This window comes from Dama dama, chromosome 9 (genome assembly GCF_033118175.1).
Source record: "Dama dama isolate Ldn47 chromosome 9, ASM3311817v1, whole genome shotgun sequence".
In the NCBI taxonomy this organism is placed as follows: domain Eukaryota; kingdom Metazoa; phylum Chordata; class Mammalia; order Artiodactyla; family Cervidae; genus Dama; species Dama dama.
Window position 1 is genome coordinate 16,381,561 of NC_083689.1, and position 21,848 is coordinate 16,403,408.

The following is a 21,848-nucleotide window of genomic DNA, read 5'->3' on the forward strand; positions in this document are numbered from 1 at the left end:
GATTCCGGGCGCGGCAGGTCATGTGATTATACAACTTCCGGCCCTCCCAGGTTTTCCCCAGGCCTTAAGAGTCTCCTACAGAAGTGCGTGCCGGGGCCTAGCGCAGTTCGAGGCCGCCAGGGGGCTGGCTTGGGGCGGCTCTGATTTGAGAGTGCAGCTGCAGGACCATGGAGGGTTCCCGGGAGAGGGAGGTGCCTGCGGCGGCGCTGGCCGCCGTGCTGAAGCACAGTTCGGCACTGCCGTCCGAGAGCGCGCAGGTCCGGGGCTACGACTTCAACCGCGGCGTGGACTATCGCGCGCTGCTAGAGGCGTTCAGCACCACTGGTTTCCAAGCCACCAACTTCGGGCGCGCGGTACAGCAAGTCAACGCCATGGTGAGGCCTGGGTGAGACTTCCTGGGTTGGAGGGGCGTGGCCTCCGTAGCACTCTGCGGCAGCTGGGGGCGGGACTTCTCTGGGAGTACTTCGTCCAATAGTGGGAGAGAGTATGGGGCCCGGGAGTTTTGGGGCTGGGGAGTGGTTCGGACTGTTTCTGGGGCGGGAGAGCGGGCGTTATAGGCAACGGGTGAAACTATTATGGAAGGGACGGAGCCTGGGCTAGAGAGTGCATTTGAGGGAGGAATTGGAGGAGGACCGTTAGACCTGGCCGGACCTGAGCTTGGGTTTGCTTTTTCCGGTGGGGAGAGGAGTCGGGCCTGAAAAAGTGATGCTCTCGGATTCCTGAAAAGGGGCAAAGCCTAAGCATGTGACCTGAGACTTGGGCTGTGAACAGGGCGGAGCCTACACCGAGGTGTCCCTTCCCCTGTTCCAGGTAGAAGTGGTTCCCTGTCCCTGAGTGGGCAGAGCCTGGGCGGGGAGTCTGACGCCGAAACCCACCGGGGGTCCTTGGGGTGGAATTTGGGGCCAGAGGTTAACTCGACCCTGCCCTTACCTAGATAGAGAAGAAACTCGAGCCGCTATCTGAGGATGAAGACCAACATGCAGACCTGACCCAGAGCCGACGCCCACTCACCGGCTGCACCATTTTCCTGGGCTACACGTCCAACCTCATCAGTTCAGGCATCCGTGAGACTATCCGTTACCTCGTGCAGCACAACATGGTGGGACCTGGTGGGGGTGTGGCCTTGGGCTCTCTGGGTCAATAAGATTACTGGTCATTTAAGTGAGATAGGGAGATGTGGGTCAGTTTTGTTTTGCAGCAGAGCTCCCCACAGGGGTCACTGGATGAGGGTTGGTTCTGCTTGGGATAACCTCACTGCCTTGTGGCTGCAGGTGGACGTCTTGGTGACCACAGCTGGGGGTGTGGAGGAGGATTTCATCAAGTGCTTGGCGCCCACATACCTGGGCGAGTTCAGCCTCAGGGGGAAGGAGCTTCGTGAGAATGGGATCAACAGGTGGGTGGGTGGGGGCTGAGTGGTGCTGGGTAAGGGAGGCAGACTGAGGGTCCTGGGCCCTGATGTCCATACACCTTCTGTCCCCAGGATTGGAAACCTGCTGGTGCCCAATGACAACTACTGCAAGTTTGAGGACTGGTTGATGCCCATTCTGGACCAGATGGTGCTGGAGCAGAACACAGAGGTGAAGCTGGAGCAACCTGGGGCTGGGGGCAGGGCAGGGGGATGGGTTTGCTGATGGCATGGTGGGTATCAGGGGAGGCGCCACTGCCTGAAGCCAATGTCTCCATCCTCCTAGGGTGTGAAGTGGACACCTTCCAAGATGATCGCCCGGCTTGGCAAGGAGATAAATAACCCAGAGTCCGTGTATTACTGGGCCCAGAAGGTGAGGGACTGGCGGGGGCAAAGATGCCAGGCTTTGGCATGTGTTGCTTTTCACAGCCACCTGGATAGTTGGTACTAGTCTCCTCATCCCTGCTTCTACATAAGGAGCCTCAGAAACAGAGCAGTTAGGCAGTTTGTCTTAAGTCCCACAGCTATTGACTGTGGATCTGGTATTCTGGCTCTACTCCTAGACTGCTGGGAAGTAGTTGGGCAATACTTAGCAGCTCCCACGGGGCCTGTTGGAGGGTCTCATGCTCCTCAGAGGCTCTGGGGTCCAGCAATCAGAAAAACAAGAACTACCATTCTTCATGTGCCAGGGCCAAGTGAAGTTAAGCACCCTGCCTAGAATCAGGCAGAGGAGGAAACGCCTGCAGGCTGCCCCTACAGGGCTTAGATCCAGCCGCCCTCCTGTCTTGCTCTTTCCTAGAACCACATTCCCGTGTTGAGCCCGGCACTCACAGATGGCTCGCTGGGTGACATGATCTTCTTCCACTCCTATAAGAACCCAGGTCTGGTCTTGGACATTGTTGAGGGTAAGATGTTAAGGCCCCAGAGGAGCAAGGGAGGAGGGCTGCTCGGGCCTGCGGTGGCCTGACTCAGCCCTCTCCCCCAGACCTCAGGCTCATCAACACACAGGCCATCTTTGCCAAGCGCACGGGGATGATCATCCTGGGTGGAGGCATGGTCAAGCACCACATCGCCAATGCCAACCTCATGGTGAGCAGGGATGCAGGCTGTGTGGTCCCTGGTCGGGGGTGGTACTTGTGTCTGCTGTGCAGACAGGCCTGTGTACTAGGACCATGCCATGTGCTGAGAAACAGTTGTGGACTAGACAGGCCAAGATGCCTGCCCTCCTGGAACTGATGCTCTAGTGGGGGAGATGAACAGCAAACCAGTGACAAGGTGACATGTATATCAGTTGGCAGTATTGGCTACAAAGAAAGACCAGGGATGACGACAAGAGGGCAGGAGAAAGGCATGCTATTCAGAGAAGGGGAAGCTTCCTGGGAAGTGTGACCTGTGAGCAGAGGTTTTTCAGGGGTTGCTCCCCATGAACCATGTGGTTATCTTAGGGGATGGGTGTGAGATGAGTTCCTGGCAGAGGGACTGGCCAATGCAAAGGTTCTGAGGTGCCTGATGTAAGCACATCTTGGAGGCCAGTGAAGGGGAGAGTGAGAGGAGGTGAGGTCAGAGGTGACAGGTGCAAAGTGCAAGGCCTTGAGGGCCACTCGGGCGCTCACAGACTCCCTCTAGCTGCTGTGGGGGGAACAGACAGTGGGACTGGGGTGGGGACCATAGAGAGGGAAGAGGTGCAGAGGTCTTCTCCGGCAGATGTGGGTGGGCTCTTGCTACCTAGGACGTGAGTCTGGAGCAATGCTGCCACTGCCCAGCATCCCATGACACCCCCACTTGGCCCAGGTTTTGACACGAAGCTCTTCTCTTGGAGTCAAGGCCACCAAGGGCTTCCTGTATCTGGGACACATCCCTCTGCCTTTAGCTACAGTGCCCTGCCCTGAAGTCTGAATCTGGCTGACCAGCCCATTCTGTCCCTCCCCACAGCGGAATGGCGCTGACTATGCCGTCTACATCAACACTGCCCAGGAGTTTGATGGCTCTGACTCAGGCGCCCGGCCAGATGAAGCTGTCTCATGGGGCAAGATCCGGATGGATGCACAGCCTGTCAAGGTGAGGGTTGGCCAGCCAGCTGGAGCACAGGCTCTCCTAGGCTGCAGCTGTGGATCCCCTGGCTCACCTGGGTCCCCTCCATAGGTCTATGCTGATGCCTCCTTGGTCTTCCCGCTGCTTGTGGCTGAAACCTTTGCCCAGAAGGTAGATGCCTTCACGCCCGAGAAGAATGAGGACTGAACACTGGATGGTGCAGCCCCAGGGAAGCCTCGCCCCCTCCTCTATTTATTAGTTTGCAGACTCAGCCCCTCCCCACTCCTTGGTCAGCAGCATGTCTAGAATAAATGATCCCAATGATCCTCCTTAGGCTGTGTCTCTGTCCTTGGCAGTGGGTCCCCTGGCTTCAGCTTGGGGCACCTTCAGCCTCGTAGGTCTCTTCCCGCCAGCACTGGATGCTGCCCCCCATGGCGGTCAGCAGGCAGGGCTCCGTGGGGTGGTAGGCCAGTGATTGCACCACACCAGGACCTACAGGCAGGGCCAGCGCCAGGGCACCCTGTGGAGTGCGGGGGTTGGCAGTGGTCATCAGGGTGTCCCCCTCCTCTTGGACGCCTCTCCCCTGGTTTCCATTATAATGCCTCTAATTGCTTCCCAGACATTGCAAACTTAATCCGTCCCACATTGAGCCCGCCAGTCAGTTGTCCTTCCAGGTGCTCAGGTCAAACACCTTGGATCTCCCTCTTACATCTCAAATCCTTTTGTAAGTAAATCCTCTTGGCTCTGCCTTTAGACTGTGCCCAGAGATTGCCATCTGGGCTCCACCAGCCCACCTGACAGCCTCAGTGCTCACTCCTTTTATTACCCTGCAGTCATGGCCTCAACGTATCGGGTTCCTCTCTCCATCTGCAAAATGTCCTTTCATGTGCCCTCCCCTTCATGTGCCAGTCCTGGACCCTCGAGAAGTAGGCAAAACGTTGGTGCCTCCTTAGTTCCCAAAAGGAGAGCTGGCTCCTCAACTCTTCAGGGCCCTCCAGTTCCTTCATCCTCTTAGGGGCTTACTTCTGTGGCCAAGCCCCAGCCCTGACCTCATGAAGCCTGGCTGGTCAGTTCCCATTCTGACGCCCCCACCAGGCTGAGACACATTAGGACAGAGCTTACAGGGCGGGAAACCATGGGGATGCTCAGATGTGGCTCAGATTTCCTGAACGACTACAGCCCCATCTCACCTGGGGTGAGATGCCTCCATCAGCCGCCTCCCCGAGGGTCAATCCCAGCGGCCCTGCCTGACCGGGATCCCGCTGCCACCACTGCCATCCACAGCCCTTCCATTTCCTGACCGATGCATGGGCGCCACACCGTGCCCTTTGCCAGGACTGCCCTTCTAGCCTCCCCCCGCCCCCCCTTTTCAGGCCTGAGAGTGACTCAGCGAAGGACAGGGCAGGCACCCCGGCGTGGAGTGGGGGTGGGGAGGCTCACTTCCACCAGGTCCCAGAAGAACACCTTCCCGTCCTCAGAGCAGCTGACCACATGCGTGTCGCGCTCGCTCAGGCAGCAGTCCAGCTTATACTCCTTATTCTTATGGCCCGTGTACCTGGGGGTGAGTGGAGTCAGAGTGGGGGTTGGGGCGGGCTTTACTGGGGGTGGGGGAGGGGCCCCACGACTCTGAGGACTCACTCGCCCAGCAGCTCCCCTGTGTCCTTGTCCAGAAGCCGCAAGGTGGAGTCTAGGCTGGACACCAGGGTGCACTGGCCATCCCGGCTGAAGCAGATGCAGGTGATGGGGCCTGGGGGGAGGGGAGGGCAGGCATGTCAGGCTGGGGTCCCCTGGACTGTCCCCACCTTCCCTGCCCGCCCCCCAGCACCAGCCACACTCACTGCCCACGTAGTCTGAGAAGAGCTGCCCCATCCTCAGGTCATAGCGCCTCACCCGGCCGTCTACGGAACTGCAAGACAGGGTGGCTGCAGCTGAAGCACCGCAGGGGCCGGTAGCTCCAGGGCTCCAGCTTTGGTGTCCCTGTAGCCTCTTCACCTGGCCAGGGCCCTGAGGGCAAGGCTGGCACCTATCCTTCCCAGTACCCTTCACTGTCACCTCATGTTTAGGATCGGCCACGGAAAACATACACTGAAGTGAATTCAAGAGTGAAATTCTGGGACTTCCCAGGTGATCCAGTGGCTAAGACTCTGAGCTCTCAATGCAGGGCGCCTGGGTTCAATCTCTGGTCAGGGAACTAGATCCAACATGCTGCAACTAAGACCCAATGCAGCCAAATAAGTAAATTTAAAATAAATATATTAAAAAAAAAAGTGAAATTCTAAGACAGTAGCTTTAAGACTCAGACCTAAGGGCCAATCAAGTCCTATTCCATCTGTTTCTGCTTTCTACTGAGCTCCTTCTCTGGGTCAGACCCTGTGCGGAGACTTGGCACACAGCTGCTCCCAAGCCAGGAGCACTTGCTGCCAACGTGGAACCTCGTTGACTGAGGGGCATCAGCTCCCTGAGGAGGTGACACTGGAATTGAGATTTGAGGCTGAGAAAGGAGCCAACCATGTTCAGTTCAAGGGGGGGATATGTGGGAACTGGGTGGGCTGACAGGCCAAGCAGTCCAAACACCCCCAGTGGTGGGATCAGCACTCCCTCAGGTTGTGGCAACACTTGGGCAGCCCTGCATGGGAATTTTTTTTTTTAATTGTTGTCTGCAGCTAGATTGTCAAATCTATGTAGGCAGGGGTTTTCCTTGTTTTTCTATCTTGTTCCCTGCTATACGCTCACTGACTAGAAATGGAACCTGTAGGAGGTGCTCAGACACACTCTAAGTAGTATAGGAACAGTCCAGGTGGAGAAAGAGCAATTGCATGTCGGTCCCAGACTGGAAGCATGTGTGGCACATTTAACAGAAATTAGCTGCAATACTTTGGCCACTCTGCAAAGAGCCGACTCATTGGAAAAGACCCTGATGCTGGGAAAGATTGAGGGCAAGAGAAGGGTACGACAGAGAATGAGAGGGTTAGATGGCATCACTGACTCAATGGACACGAGTTTGAGCAAACTCCGGAAGACAGAGAAGGACAGGGAAGCCTGGAGTGCTACAGTGCATGGGGTCGAAAAGAGTTGGACAAGACTTAGCGTCTCAACAACAACCACATAAAAGCGGAGAGCACAACAGAGACCAGACCATGCAGGGCCTTATGAACACAATGAGGAGAGTAGATTTTTTAATCCAAGCACAGAGACAGCTGTGAACCTCAGTGGCACCTGGAGAGCGACAAGGTCCTGGTTCCACTCACCCTGCGAGGACCTCATGGTCTGACACCTTCACGCTGGATATACCATCTCTGGCTTCATCCAGTGTCTGTATTGGCTCAGGTTTCCGAGAGCGACAGTCCCAGCAGCGGATGGTGGAATCGATAGAGCCTGTAAGGCCAGCATGAAGGTGGATTAGGTTTAGGGGGCAGAGGCAGTCTCCTGGGCCCACCCGCCAAAGCCCTGGACTCACCAGACAGGATAACTGTGGCCTCTTCATTAAACTGTACTGTGTTCACCTTCTGCTAAACAGGAACTGCGCTTAGAGGATGAGGACAAAAGCAGGGTTCCCAGTGCAAGTTAAAGCAAGGGAAAAAAGTTAAGGGTAGGGGAGATCAAAGAGTTGGGGGGGGACTGCAAGGATGGGGCTTGATGAAGTGGGGGCCATGGGGAAGGATCCTTGCGCTGTAACTGCGGGGGGAGGCGGATCCCTGTTACCACCCACTTGCAAATTCAGATCTGCTTCAATGAGTCCCCTTCTTGCTTGCACTCACCCCCGCGTGGCCCCGGAATTTCCGCACGACTTGCCCCGACGCCACATCCCACAGCACCACCGCCTTGTCCCCACCTCCAGAGCAAAGATTGCTGTTATCAAAGGAGCTAGAAGGCAGAGCACAGAAAATTTAGCATCTACTTCTGTTCCTGGCCTCAGCGCCCCGATCCCGCCTTGGCTCCCGGCTCACCCAGCCGCATCCAGCACCTCGTAGCCGTGGCCGCTGTACGTCCGCAGTAACGTCCCCCGCAGCGGGTTCCACAGCTTCAGGGTCTTGTCGCTGCCGCAAGTCAAACAGTAATTGCCATCCACTGGGGGAACACCAGGCGGGGGTTACTGGGCCGCCGACCTTAGGAGGCGGGAGGAGGGCTCGGAAAGAAGATCAGGGCGCTCACCATTAAATCGCACAGCTCGAACCGCCCCCTGCCCGCAGTCCAACGTCTTCAACCGTTTCTGCGGCAGCTCGGGGCCCCGCGGTTTTGGCTCAGGGAAAGCCATCGGCTTTCCCTTCCTCGCCACCTTACACGCGCCGGCACGGAAGCATTCCTTGCCCTGGGAGGGTGTAACCTTATTTTGTCCTCCATAGTTTACTTCCTACTTCTCACTTCCGGGTTCTACATTTAGGCTTTTTGGAGATAGTGTTGGAAACACTGAAACTTGTCTCCAGCTTCCCAGTTTCTTTCCCCACTTCTGGTCTTCTAGGAGCATTTTTGGCCCCTCCGAATTCTCTATCCCCTGGCTGGGGGGAGTTCCGGTAACCGTGATAGGAACGGAGGCGCGAGGGCTGAGAGTGTTACTCTAAAAACTACCCTGTGTTTCCAAGCTGGAAGCTGCCGGAAGCTGCGATTCCCGCAGCGGAAGAGGCGCGACTTCTGACTCGCTATGTCCGCGAACAATATGTCGGACCCACGGAGGCCCAACAAAGTGCTGAGGTGAGGCTCCTAGTTGTCATGGTGTTAAAACAAGAAAAAAAATTCAGCTGTAAATTTTAACGATATAATTGGCTTTACCAAATGAATCATAAATTGGACTACATCCCATATAGCAAGTAGAGGGGAGCGCTAAAGAGCTATAGAAAGGAAAAGGTTATTTAAAGGCAGGACAAGGAAGTCATAAACAGAAAAAAGGACGATTTCAGATTACATTAGTTTCCTTTTGGGGAGAAAAGGGTCTTGATAGGTGGGGGTTACCCCATTTTCCTTTTGAAGGATGGAGACGGGAGAGAATCCATGTGACAGACTGCCTCATTGGTGCCGACCAGAAAATTCCTGACTGACCGATTAAGAGCATTTCTGGAGAAAGTTGAAGCTTCTGTTAGGTTAGATGTTAAGCCCCGATTTGGTGGCTTGGCCAAGTACAAATTTTTGGACCTGTGGTATTCTTTTTAACAATCTTCTCTCTCTTCCCTCCTCCCCTCACCCAATCAGACTGTCTGAGAGATGTGATCAAAACTTAAGGCATGAGCACCACTCTCAGCTGCTACTCTGAGGTTCTCTCAGTTTTTGTTGTTCTTTTGCATGCTATCCATAGTTAACCCCTGTGATAGTCACAGGTCCTTGCTGGCTTCAGGTTCACAGTCTCTGAGTTGGTTATTCTCTTGTTACTTTTCTGATGTTCTAGTCATGGGGAGATCTTTTGCTTGATGATTAGTGACTGTGATTAAGCATTTAAAGCTTTTGAGAGAATACACTGCATTCAGTTCAGTTGCTCAGTCATAACCAACTCTTTGTGACCTTATGGATTGCAGCACACCAGGCTTCCCTGTCCATCACCAACTCCCAGAGCTTGCTCAAACTCATGTCCATCCAGTCGGTGATGTCATCCAACTATCTCATCCCTGTCATCCCCTTCTCCTTCAGTCTTTCCCAACATCAGGATCTTTTCCAATGAGTCAGTTCTTCGCATCAGGTGGCCAAAGTATTGGAGTTTCAGCTTTAGCATCAGTCCTTCCAATCAATATTCAGGACTGATTTCCTTTAGGATGGACTGGTTGGATCTCCTTGCAGTCCAAGGGGCCCTCAAGAGTCTTCTCCAACACCAGCGTTCAAAAGCATCAGTTCTTTGGTCCTCAGCTTTCTTTATAGTCCAACTCTCACATCCATACATGACTACTGGAGAAATCATAGCTTTGACTAGAAGTAAACCATTACTTTGCCGGACCTTTGTTGGCAAAGTAATGTCTTTGCTTTTTCATATGCTGCCTAATGCAGTGTATTAAGGAGGTTATTATGATTATAATATGCAGGATAATTAGCAATGTTTGGAGTGCACTTTGGAGCCATGCTCTCCAGGATTGAAACCAGGCAAAATCAAATACATGAAAGAGAGTTCCCACTGGGACTTTCCTGGTGGTACGCTGGTTAGGACTTGGTGCTTCCAGTGCAGTGAGCAAGGCTTTAATCCCTGGTTTAGAAAAAAAAGAAAAGAAAATTCGCCTTGAGGGAGTCACCTTCTTACGCAAGCTGGCTTGCTCAGTGATCTTTTGTAACTGAGTTTCAGCTTCCCCAGAAGGGGTAATCCAGTGTAGCAGGTGGTATTGACCACAGCATGGACACGCCTTGCTCAGCTAAAAGATAAACAAGGACTGTGTGTAAGTCGCTCAGTTGTGTCTGACTCTGTGACCCCATGGTCTATCCATGGAATTCTCAAGGCAAGAAGACTGGAATGGGTTGCCACTCTCATCTACAGGGGATCTTCCTGACCCAGGAATTGAACTGGGTCTCCTGTGTTGCAGGCAGATTCGTTACTGTCTGAGCTACAAGGTAAGCCCCTCATCAAGGGCTGTTCTGTTACAAAAGAACAACTTTGGCCAGAGAATCTAAGGATCTTTCTTGGGCTGATGGCCTTGCCAAAGGACACGAATCCTGAGTCACGAAATCCTCATCATTCTTTTTAAGTTCATGATGTAAATCCAGGGGACTTGACCAATGAGGTGTCTTAGTTCCCTTGTGGAAAGTTAGGAGCCCAGTTCCATAACCTAATAGGCATTGCCCTCTGTGCACTGGCTATCTAAGCATTCAGAGGCTGAAGGAGAATGATAACCATTATGAACAAAGACAGATCCTATGGGGGCATAGACCATTTCCATTAGGGGGGTACTGTTAATGGGTTCATTCACAGGGATTACTGCATTTACCCATTCAAGCCAGATGTCAGTCAGGTTTTCATCACATTTGGGAATAGCTGAAATTCCCAGCCTGAAATAAAGTGTTGCTCCAAACACCTTGCAAAGATAGGTGCAGTTGGTGAGATCTCTTAGTGAGTAGGGGCAGATCTGATCTAGATTATCATGAGAATGTGGGGGTGCAAGTGCAGTGAGATTTACTAGTTAATTGTGTCTAATTGAGTATGTATGGTTATGACGGGAGAAAGGCAAAAACAAGGTATAGGTTGTTCTGGCTGTGAAAGTTGAATTGCATAAGAAACTTTTAGCGGGTTTGATTGTTGTTTCCTGTGACATTGAGAATAGAAGAAAAACTGGTCACAAGGAGGACCAGGAGGTCTCTAGCAGCATAGATAGATTGGAATTTTTTTGTTTTGTTTTTGGCTGTGCAGTGTGGCATGCGAGATCCTAGTTCCCCGGCCAGGGATTGAACCCACTGCTCCCTGCAGTGGTAGTGCAGAGTCTTAACCACTGGACTGCCAGGGAAGTCTCAGATTGGAATTTTTAAAATTTATTTATTTAAGACTGTGCCGGATCTTTGTTGCTGTGTGGGCTTTTCTCTAATTGCTGCAAGTGGGGGGCTTCTCTTGGTTGCAGTGCAAGGGCTTTTCATTGCAGTGACTTCTATTGTGGAGCACAGGCTCTAGGCATGCGGACTTCAGTAGTTGGGGTTCCTAGGCTCTAGAGCCCAGGCTCATTAATTGTGGTCCACAGGCTTAGCTGCTCTGCAGCATGTGGAGATCTTCCTAGATCAAGGATTGGACCTGTGTGCCCCACATTGGCAGGCGGATTCTTTACCACTGAGCCACCACGGAAGACCCCAGATTGGAATATTTAATGACAAATCCAGCGGTCTGAAAGCATACTTTCCTCAGCAATGGCCTGGGTGATAAGGGTGAGAACACCATCTTTCCAGGTGAAAACCAGAGTTGAAAAAGGAAGAAGGGTTTCAGTCTAGTTAACGTATGGTCTTGATCCGGTGTCTGGCACAGAAGCAGTCCACCTTGACGCCAACTACTTCTCTTCCTCATCAGTTTGATTCAGAGGTCTCCAGCGTCTGTTTAGGACTATATGTCTGATGGAGCTTTCCTTAGCTATGAGATGTGTACCAAAGGCTCTGCGCCTTCTCATTTTGTGGTCTTTGTCAGTGGTCAGGAGCACTTGGTAAGGTCCCTTCCCATGGGGCTTGAGGGCTGTCTTCCTCTGATGATGTCTTCATAATACTCAGTCAGCAGGCTCCAGTCTGTGACCAACAGGATCCTTTGAGTTGGGATCTGGGAAGGCTTCTTTCTTAAACCTGTTAATGATAGTGTAAGACATGAAAGACTTATAGTAGCTGGTCCTATTAATGTTAGATAGCAAGGGATCAGCAGAAAGTTGTATACCAATGGACATTGGTCTACTGGTGACTGTTCCATGTGGAGTGAGTGTATGTTTTCAGAGAGGGTACTGGGAACAGTTGTCATGGCCAGAGGCAATACCTTAGGCCGAGGGAGTTCAGTAGTTTAAGCAGTTTAGAGGTTTTCGAGGATCCCATTAGTTCTTTCTACCTTGCCTGATGATAAGTAAAAAGGAGAGTGATAATTCCAAGGAGTCTGCAAGGTTTTCATTAAGGCTTTTAGGATTTGCCCACTGAAGTGGTTGCCTCAGTCCCTGAAGATTGTGGGAGGTAGACCCTGAGTTGGAACCACATCTTCTAACAGTTTCCTTGCCGTTGTGAGGGCATTAGCCTTGTGACAAGGGAAGACTTCAACCCATTAGGAAAGCATGTGTAGAGTAACAAGAACATATTGATAACCCATACTGGGTGGCAGTTGGATAAAGTCCAGCTATAGGTGCTCAGAAGGTCCAGAGAGGGGAGGTCTGAGGCCTCTGGGAACACGATAGTTTTTCCAGGATTATAGACTTGACAGGTCAAACATTGGTGGTAAACTGCTTTTGTAATTTTGTCTCCCCACCCATGTCTGTTTGTCATTTGAGTCATCTTAAAATGCACTATGATGGGTGAAGGAATGCAAAAACTGAAAAACGAGATTTGTCAAGGAGCTGGGAAGAACCACGTGGCCATCTTGGGTTTCCCATAGCCCTGAATGTTTATCTAATTTACAACTATTGTTTGCCCATCTTAATTTCTCTGTTCAGGAACAGACTGATGTTACAAGGACATCAAGATGGCCAGGGTCTGGCAATGAGGGGTCATGTTTTGCTGAGGCAGAATGGTCTTCATCCATCTGTGCCATAATACTTATTTATTTTTTACTGCTCTGTAAGCCAGAACTTAGTTCCCCACCAGGGATTGAACCCAGGTCACCACAAGGAAAGTGCCGAGTCTTAACCACTGGGCTGCCAGGGAATTCTCAGTGCCATGATATTTATAGACTCTGTTGCTGCTGTCTTTGCATGAAGCTCAACTAGGGCATTTCCTGAACTCTGGTTCAGTCTTTTAAGTGTGAGTCTCAACTTTAATGACAGGTAACTTCTTACCTTCAGAAAGTAAGACAGTAGTTTACTTGTTGCCTTAAAAAAAATTTTTTTTTTTAATTTATATTTTTGGCTGCCCGGGATCCTGTGCGCAGGCTTCCTCTAGTTGCGATGAGCAGAGGTTGCTCTCTGGTTGCTGCGCTCAGGTTCTCATTGTGGCGGCTTCTCTTGTTGCGGAACACAGGCTCTAGAGTGTGGGCTTAGTTGCCCCACAGCATGTGGGATCTTCCAGGACCAGCGATCCAACCCATGTTCCCTGCATTGGCAGGACCATGTGGGAAGTCCCTGTTGCCCATTTTTGATGGGGGCCCGAGAGGACTTCAGAAAACCCCTTTGTTTCCATAACATCTCCAAATCATGGATGATCCCAAAGGCATACTGATTCTTGGTGTAAATATTAACAGTTTATTATCTGATAATTGCCAGGCTCTGGTAAGGGTATGGAACTCTGCTTGTTGGGCCGCTTTCAAGTATGGGAAGTTTACTTTTGAAGTAATTCATAATGGTTAGTAATAGCATTATCAGTTTGGGAACAAGGTGTCCCTTTTTCATTTTCATTTTAGAGTATGGGCCATCAGCAAATAAGATTATATCAGGATGTTCTTAACTGACAGTTAAGGGGCTCATCTTTGTCAGTAGGGGTAGTGATATAGCAAGTTAAAGGTGTTGCAACATTTAAGATGTTGCATAAGTGGAGGAAGCAAAAGGATCTCATAGAAGGTTAATCTGCTGGTAGAGAAATGTTGAGTCAATTCAGAGTTAAGAAGACTGGTTTTTTTGTTTGCCTTTTTAATACATTTAGGAGACCAGGAGATGCCCCCTCTGCATATATTTATTTATTTACTTACTTACTTATTTATTTGGCTACTCCAGGTCTTAGTTGCAGCATACAGGATCTTTTAGTTTTGGCATGTGGGATCTAATTCCCTGACTAAGGATTGAACCCAGGCTGCTTGCAGTGGACCCACAGAGTCGTAGCCACTGGACCACCAGAAAAGTTCCAAGAGTTAAGAAGACTTTGGACAGCATGAGGAGTCTGTGAATAAATGCTGTTACCTCAGACTAGATCTGCTGAAGCTTCTACTAACTTTGTAGTTGCAGCTGTAACCCAAGACAGTTGGTATAGGCACTGGCAACTGAATCCAGTTATATGCTGTGATAAGAAACAGGCTATGTTTATTGCTATGCTCTTGTGTGAGCATTCCCAGGGCTTGGTTATTTCTTTCATGCACAAATAAAGGGAAAGGTCTTGAATAATTAGGTAGGTCTAGGGCTGGCGGTTCTTACAGCACCTGTTTTAGTCTTCAGAAAAGCCTACTTATGTTTATCGTCCCTAGAAAGGGGCTGAGGGACTAGAGGTGTAGTAAGGTCATTGGGTGGGGAAATGAATACAGAGAAATTAGGAGCCCGTAGTCGACAGGAGCCAATCAAGCCTAGAAATCCACATAGCTCTCACTTAGTTGTAGGCCTAGGAAATTCTTGGATTAGCCTGATCCTTGTTGGAGATAGCTGGGTTCCTTCAGCACTAGGTAATGAACATTACCTACAGATAACTGTAATTTTCCCTTGGAGAGTTTATGTTTCTTTTGTCAACTGAAATAATCAATAACCAAGCTATAATAAGAATTTTGTCTAAGCCAAACGGAAGCCTATGGCCCAGGAAACACAGATTCAAAAGCACTTGAATTGTATTTTGCTGGACTACAGTATGGCAGAGGCTTATTCAGGCAAAAACTGCAGTTACATAACTTGTTTGTCAAGAATTATAATTGGAACTTCCCTGGTGGTCCAGTGGTTAAGACTGTGCTTCCACTGCAGGGGGCAAGGGTTCTATCCCTGGTCAGGGAAGTTCTGCACGCCTGCAGGTATGGTCAAAAAAAAAAAAAAAGGAATATAATAGAGCTGGCAAGATATAAGAGTGCTTGTTAAGCAAGGATTCGTTGGGGTTTGAAGTGACTGTATAGTTACAAGGGGAGATGTTGAGACCATAAGGTTGCAGTTTGCAGCTGCTAGCAGATACTGTCTTGAGAATAGCTGGTGGTGTGGTTAAATTTGATACAGTTTAGAAAATTCAAGTCCTCACTGATGCATTAACGTGGCCACCCGGCTCCATTTGGATGCCTGAAGCACAGTTCTGTCTTGTCCGAACAAAGAACAAACATCAGACACAACGGGGACATTGCTTCAAGGTTTCAAGAGACAGATTAGCACATACACAGCAAGACAGCATGACCTTAGAGAACGGAAAGGAACCTCATATTCAAAGGAATTGGTATATTGGTATTGTGGGAATAAGGTGAAAGAACATTTGTCCCCTCTTCAAAAGTGGACATTCTGCACAGTCTGATAACTGCATTTCTTTCTTTTTTTTTTTTTTTGGTCTGTTTAATGATTAAAGTAGATGTCTGTTTGAGAGGCCACAAGATGATCTGTTCTAATGAGCATAAAGTTTAAGCCGAGTCATGTCTTAGCTGGAAATACTTCTCCATACCACAGTATGTGACAAGTTCTTCTATCACTTTTAAGCAGATAAATGAAATCTTTTATGGATGCCTCTTTGGTTATTGAGCACAGCAAGCAGTCATCCACCTGTTGTGAAAGAGCTCATTTCCTGGGGACTGGTGGGTCCTTACATCTTGAAGGAGCACTTGAGAGAAGTCAGAAGGGGCCTCAGTGAACCCTTGAGGCATGAGTGTCCAGGCTTACTGCTGATTGTTCCAAGTTAAGGCAGACGGACATCAGCTGTTGGAATCTATAGGGATACTGCAAAAGGCTGAAAAAGATCCACAACAGTGTTTTGAGCTTGCTGGAGTTTATGACAAAATGGTGTTCCAGGTTTGGGACAGCTGGGAAGAGGGGAATAACTTGCTAATAACCCTTAAGTACTGGTTGTTGTTTAGTTGCTTAGTCTGGTCCAACTCCTTGTGACCCCATGGACTGTAGCTTGCTAGAGCTTTCTGTCCATGGGGCTTCCCAGACAAGAATACTGGCTGCTCAGTCGCCTCAGTCGTGTCCAACTCTGTGTGACCCCATAGACGGCAGCCCACCAGGTTCCCCCATCCTTGGGATTCTCCAGGCAAGAACACTGGAGTGGGTTGCCATTTCCTTCTCCAGTGCGTGAAAGTGAAGTCGCTCAGTCATGTCTGACTTGTAGTGACCCCATGGACTGCAGCCCACCAGGCTCCCCCGTCCATGGGATTTTCCAGGCAAGAGTACTGGAGTGGGGTGCCATTGCCTTCTCCAGGGGATCCTCCTGACCGAGGCATTGAACCTGTGTCTCCTGCATTGCAGGTGGATTCTTTACTGCTGAGCCTGCAGAATCTCCTGAGGGAAGGGATAAATCAGGAGACTAGGACTGACACATACACACTGCTGTGTATACAACACATAACCAAGAAGGACCTACTTTGTAGCCCAGGAAATTCTTCTCAGTGCTCTGTAAAGACCTATATGGGAAACGAATCGAGAGGAGAGTGGCTATGTGAGCACGTATAACTGATTCACTTTGCTGTACACCTGAAATAATACAGCATTGTAAATCAACAATACTCCCAATAAAAATTAAAAAACAAAAGAAACCTTCCCCTGCGGCTGGAGTGGGGGGAAGCTCTTAAGTTATGGACAAATCACCATCCTCACCCATTAAGTTTCCAGGCTGGCAGGATCTGCATGTTGTGGTGGCTACTATCAGGCAGGCCTAATTACCCTGGGACATTAGGTCTTCTCTTGTGGGTGTGCGGCTTCGTGTGGCTTTAGGCTTCAGAGGATATTTGATGTAACTGAGGGAGAGGTTTAGTTATGTGTCTCTGAATCGTCATAAACTCTGTATTTTTTTTATTCTTCCAATGTCAATATTAGAAATAATACACAGAGGATTTCCCTGGTGGTCCAGGATTTTGATTCCTGGTCCAGGAAGATCCCGAATGCCGCAGGGCGACTAAGCCTGTGCACTGCGACTACCGAGCTGGAGCTCTAGAGCCTGCGCTCTGCAACAAGAGAAGCCACCGAAGCTAGAGAGTAGTCCCGGCTTGCCGCAACTAGAGAAAGCAGCAATGATCTGGTGCAGCCCAAAATAAAGAAAGAACCCAGAGATTTTGAGACACCTCAATTAAATTCAGGGACTTTTGTTGGAATTCTTCCTCCTTTCTGTCAAGGACAGATTGTAAGAACATAAAAAATCTGGTTCAGGTTGGTCAGGAAATTTTAAGGTGGAGTCCCCATTGGAAACAAAATGTCTTAGCCCTTTTAAGTTAGAAAAGGAGAGCTCTACCTAAATAGATTGACTGGGGCTATGTCATTGCAAAAAAGAATGTTTTTCAGTCAGGAGTCCCAGAGTCATTTGTACAGGTTGAGGTAGAAATTCTCTCTGAACTTTTGTTAGATTTTTCCCGTTAGGAAACCTCTTTTTCACTCTAAGGGAGTTGTCATCTTAAGGGAATGGGGGTGAAAACATAGCTCCAGACTGCACGGAGATCAAACCAGTCAATCCTAAAGGAAATCAACCCTGAATATTCATTGGAAGGACTGTTGCTGAAGCTCCATTCCTTTGGCCACCTGATGAGAATAGCCAATTCATTGGAAAAGACCCTGATGCTGGGAAAGATTGAAGGCAAAAGGAGAAGGGGGTGGCAGAGGATGGGATGGTTAGATAGCAACACCGACTCAATGGACATGAATTTGAGTAAACTGGACCATAGTGAAGGACAGGCGAGCTGGCATGCTGCAGTCCATGAGGTCACAAAGAGTCAGACACGACTTAGTGACTGAACAACAACAACATCTCAGGAAGACATGTGAGAGTCTCAGCACAGAGCCTGGCTGTGAGGGACCAAAGGAAGGCGTACAATCTTGAGAATTCTGCTGAAGAGGGAACAAGAGGTGTGAGGCAGGTGCATTCAGAGATAAGGTCTGACAGAGTCACAGAACTGAACAGCAACAATAAGTATCACCGAGAATTTGGCAAGGTTTCCCATTAGATTTAATTTTATTTTCCCTTTGGCTGTTTAAGGGGATTACAGATAACAGCTTACCAGAGAATCCCTGAGAATACTGAGGAGATAGATGAAGTTGAAGATGAACTCAAGTTGAAGAATTTGCATAAGACCTTTGAGGACAATCTTTTTTTTTTTTTTTTTTTTTGAGGACAATCTTTTTTCCAGTGTCCCAGTTGATTACATTTGAGACAGTGGTCCTTGGGCCAGTGTTTTGATGGTGGACCCCTGCTGCTGCTGCTGCTAAGTCACTTCAGTCATGTCCGACTCCGTGTGATCCCATAGACAGCAGCCCACCAGGCTCCCCCGTCCCTGGGATTCTCCAGGCAAGAACACTGGAGTGGGTTGCCATTTCCTTCTCCAGTTTGTGAAAATGAAAAGTGAAAGTGAAGTTGCTCAGTCGTGTCCCACTCTTATCGACCCCATGGACTGCAGCCTACTAGGCTCCTCCATCCATAGGATTTTCCAGGCAAGAGTATTGGAGTGGGGTGCCATTGCTTTCTCTGGGTGGACCCCTAGGAGGGCATTATTTTAGCTCTCTGGCCTTGGAGCTGTTGTAACTGTAAGACCAACAATTTGGGGAATTTTTGCTTGTGTCTTACTCTAAGGTCGTTTCAAAGTGCTCAGCTGTGGTCACTGGCTCCATCAGCCTGGTGGTCTCCTATCCTCTTTTCTGTATGTTTATCAATCCACTAATCTCAGGAGGTAATCTACGTGCAAACAGGGCCACTAGAGCAGGTTAGGTGACTATCACATGGAACCGAAATACCATAGGAGGAGGGCTTCCAAGCATGCCTTAAAGTTGGCCAGATTCATCTTTCTTTGTTTCACATGTTTGAATAATAGACCAGTCAGTAGGTGTAGGGAAGATTCTAGGAACGGTTTATAAAAGGTCTGTTGCTTTTTTAAAAAAATTTTATTTATTTATGGTTGTGTTGGGTCTTTGTTGCTTTGTGCAGGCTTTCACTAGTTGCAGTGAGCAGGGGCTACTCTTTTCGGACTTCTCGTTTCGATGGCTTCCCTTGTTGCGGAGCACAGGCTCTAGGCACATGGGCTTCAGTAGTTGCAGCACACAGGCTCGGTAGTTGCAGCTCATAGGCTCTAGAGTTCAGGCTCAGAGGTTGTGGTACACAGGCTTAGTTGCTCCACAGCACATGGAATCTTCCCAGACCAAAGATGGAACCTGTGTTCTTTGCATTGACGGGTGGGTTCTTACCCACTGTGCCATCAGGGAGGTACAGTTGCTGTTTTGCAAGCTTTGTCTGGTTGAGGACTTTTTTTTTTTTTTTTTTAATTTTTTGGCTATGCCCCACGGAAGGAAGGGTCTTAGTTCCCCAACCAGGGATAGAACCCGAAACCCCTGCAGTGGAAGCTCGAAGACTTAAACTGCTGGACCACCAGGGAAGTCCTGAAACCCTCACTTTCAAGGGCAGTCTTGTCTCAGGGAAACCTTCCCCATGACAGCCATTGTAATTCTAGGTAGTTTTTAGTCATACTTGGCCATTTTTGTAGATATTTACAGCTTCTGAATTATAGTTCTTGGTCATAAAAATAAGCAAGTGTGCCAACGGGTAGACTTGTTAAAGGGCATGGTGGGGTCAGAGATGCTCCCATCTCTCTTGGCTGGCCTTTATCTACACAAAGGAAGACAGACATGAACACTGTAACACTCCAGCCATAACCAGTTACTGTGGCCTGTCCAAGAAAAAGGCCCTGTGCACACCATCACTGACTGCCTACATGGAACCTGGCGCTGGAGAAAGGCTTGAACCAGGAGCGGACCCTACATGGCGAATGTGGACTGATTCCAAACAAATTGGGAACTGCAGACCAACCAAACCACCAGCACGTCCCAACAAGGAATCTGGGAACAGAACCAAGGGCCTGGGGTTTCTAATCAAATGAGGAACTGTAGTCAGAACCGCCAGCAACTCCCAACATGGAACTAGTGATTTCAGACAAATGGGGAACTGACTGGAAAGCCAGTTAGGTCGGGAGCATGACACAAAGAGAGCAGAGCTGAGAACTGAGAGGAACTTACCACGGCCTCCAGATAATAGAAAGACAGTGAGCTCAGAAGGGGATTCACAGGCATGCCGCCTCGGGTTTCTTCTTGTCCCTGAATGTCAGAGGTTCACTTTGGACCCTGTTGCTGCCACCAAATCACTTGAAAAACAAAATTCACCTGAGTAAATTTTAAAGGTCTAATTGGCTTTATTGAAGGATTCATGAATCTGGCAACATCTCGTCTAACAAGTAGAGGGGAGCATTAAAGAGCTATAGAAACGGAAAGGTTTTTAAAGGTAGGACAAAGGAGTCATAAGCAGAAAAAGGATGATTACAATGTCAGAGACTACATTTCTGGAGGAGGCTGACGCTCCATTCAGGCTAGGAAGTGAGCCCCAGTTTAGTGGCATAGCCTAGCATAAATGACTCCATTTTGAACCTGTGGTTTTATTTTTAACAATGGGGCTAATATGACAGTGTGATCTGGTTCATGCTTTGAGTTACTGAGAAGACTGGCTGTGTTAGTCTGAGAATGGGGCTGTCTGTGGGTTGGAGGCCCAGGGAAGCATCTGCCCGTCCTAGGGGCAGAAGTCGAGTGCCCCTGACCCTGAGCCTGCCGCAGGTACAAGCCCCCACCGAGTGAGTGTAACCCAGCCCTGGATGATCCGACACCAGACTACATGAACCTGCTTGGCATGATCTTCAGCATGTGCGGCCTCATGCTCAAGGTGGGCAGGGCTGTTTCTTTCCCCATATTTCTGCCTGACAGTGGGGAGCCCTGGATTCAGAATAAAGCAGGGCGGGCACTGAAGGGGGCAGGGCTGGGGTGATGCTAAGTGGAGAAAGCCAGAGCTGTCATGAAGCCAGAGGTCCGGGTCAGGGTAGGAACATTGGAGGTTGGTCTGAGGCTTTAAGGCAACTTGGTGGGGTCCTTAGGGTGATGGGGGATGTCAAGGGCCAGGCTTCTTAGGCCTGAGGGGACATGGTGGGGTCAGAGATGCAGTTTAGGGAGTAGGACCAGAACTTGGGTACCTGGAGTTAACTTTGGGAGCCTGAGACTGAGGGACTCCTGGGGATCAAGGTTGGAGCTGCACCAGGTGAAACGGATTAGAATCAGTAGGGGAATGGCTCATTGGGGTGCCTTTCACTGACCTAACCCACCCGTCCACCCACCTCTCCCAGCTGAAGTGGTGTGCTTGGGTCGCTGTCTACTGCTCCTTCATCAGCTTTGCCAACTCCCGGAGCTCTGAGGACACGAAGCAGATGATGAGTAGCTTCATGTGAGGCTGGGTCTGGGGAGGGAGGGGCTCCTGGGGGAGGGGAGGGAGCGCCCCCACCCCCTCCACCCCCACCTCTCCACCCTGGACTGACATCTCTCTCCCATCTCAGGCTGTCCATCTCTGCCGTGGTGATGTCATATCTGCAGAACCCTCAGCCCATGACGCCCCCCTGGTGATGTCAGCCTAGAGGGGTCATGTCCTGGGCCTCTCTAGCCACCTTGCCCTAGGCCTCACCTGTGGCTGCTCAGCCTCCTGCCGTCAGCTGCAGTGCTGGGCTTCCCTGGGCGAGGCAGTCTCTGGGCCTGCAGCTGGACGGAGGGAACCTGGCCCTAACCCTGGGATCCCACGGCTGCTGGAGCAGAGAGGAATCCCCTGGGTTTACCCCCCTCCATCCCCACCTTCTTTTCCTACCCTTCCTACTCCCAGGGGAGACGCTGTCTGTTTCTAGGTGTACCCACTCATTTTCTTGTTGAAATCCATTAATAAAGTTTTGCATTTGGGCTGTTCTCTGTGACCCCTCTCTCCTATGCATGGTGGCTGCTTGTCCTAATAGAGGGAAGGGCTCCACCTTCCCACTCAGTCAGGACTGGGATGGGGCCCGAGTCTGGAGCGTTTTGGTTAGTTCATTTGCTTATTTCGCAAGACTCATGCCTTAAGCCAGCTGCCAGAGACTGAACCGTGATCTCTGCCCTCTGACAATTCAGCAGATAGCTCTGCTGATCTAAGGAATCTG

At 50.0% G+C, this 21,848-nt stretch overlaps 3 protein-coding genes across 4 annotated transcripts; 2 read left to right on the forward strand and 1 right to left on the reverse strand.

The window, feature by feature from the left end:
- The first annotated feature begins 13 nt into the window (after window positions 1-13).
- Window positions 14-3,765, forward strand: DHPS (deoxyhypusine synthase). Its single transcript, XM_061150205.1, has 9 exons — window positions 14-374; window positions 935-1,099; window positions 1,272-1,393; window positions 1,481-1,577; window positions 1,692-1,778; window positions 2,205-2,310; window positions 2,391-2,494; window positions 3,338-3,463; window positions 3,548-3,765. The coding sequence occupies exons 1-9, from the start codon at window positions 168-170 to the stop codon at window positions 3,641-3,643; spliced, it is 1,110 nt and encodes a 369-aa protein (XP_061006188.1). The 5' UTR covers window positions 14-167; the 3' UTR covers window positions 3,644-3,765.
- WDR83 (WD repeat domain 83) lies at window positions 3,655-7,865 on the reverse strand. 2 transcript variants are annotated; one of them, XM_061150206.1, is made up of 9 exons: window positions 7,589-7,865; window positions 7,384-7,504; window positions 7,195-7,300; window positions 6,894-6,945; window positions 6,685-6,811; window positions 5,275-5,342; window positions 5,075-5,183; window positions 4,877-4,991; window positions 3,655-3,956 (listed from the first exon to the last, which is right to left on the reverse strand). In XM_061150206.1, exons 1-9 carry the CDS (start codon window positions 7,689-7,691, stop codon window positions 3,807-3,809), a joined length of 951 nt encoding a protein of 316 aa, XP_061006189.1. In that variant the 5' UTR covers window positions 7,692-7,865; the 3' UTR covers window positions 3,655-3,806. The 2 variants fall into 2 exon arrangements, with proteins under 2 accessions (XP_061006189.1, XP_061006190.1); XM_061150207.1 differs by having other exon boundaries at window positions 6,894-6,942; window positions 7,589-7,860.
- On the forward strand, window positions 7,400-21,622 carry WDR83OS (WD repeat domain 83 opposite strand). The gene is made up of 5 exons (XM_061150208.1): window positions 7,400-7,418; window positions 8,017-8,125; window positions 20,458-20,563; window positions 21,018-21,115; window positions 21,225-21,622. Exons 2-5 carry the CDS (start codon window positions 8,076-8,078, stop codon window positions 21,289-21,291), a joined length of 321 nt encoding a protein of 106 aa, XP_061006191.1. The 5' UTR covers window positions 7,400-7,418; window positions 8,017-8,075; the 3' UTR covers window positions 21,292-21,622.
- Window positions 21,623-21,848: the final 226 nt, after the last annotated feature.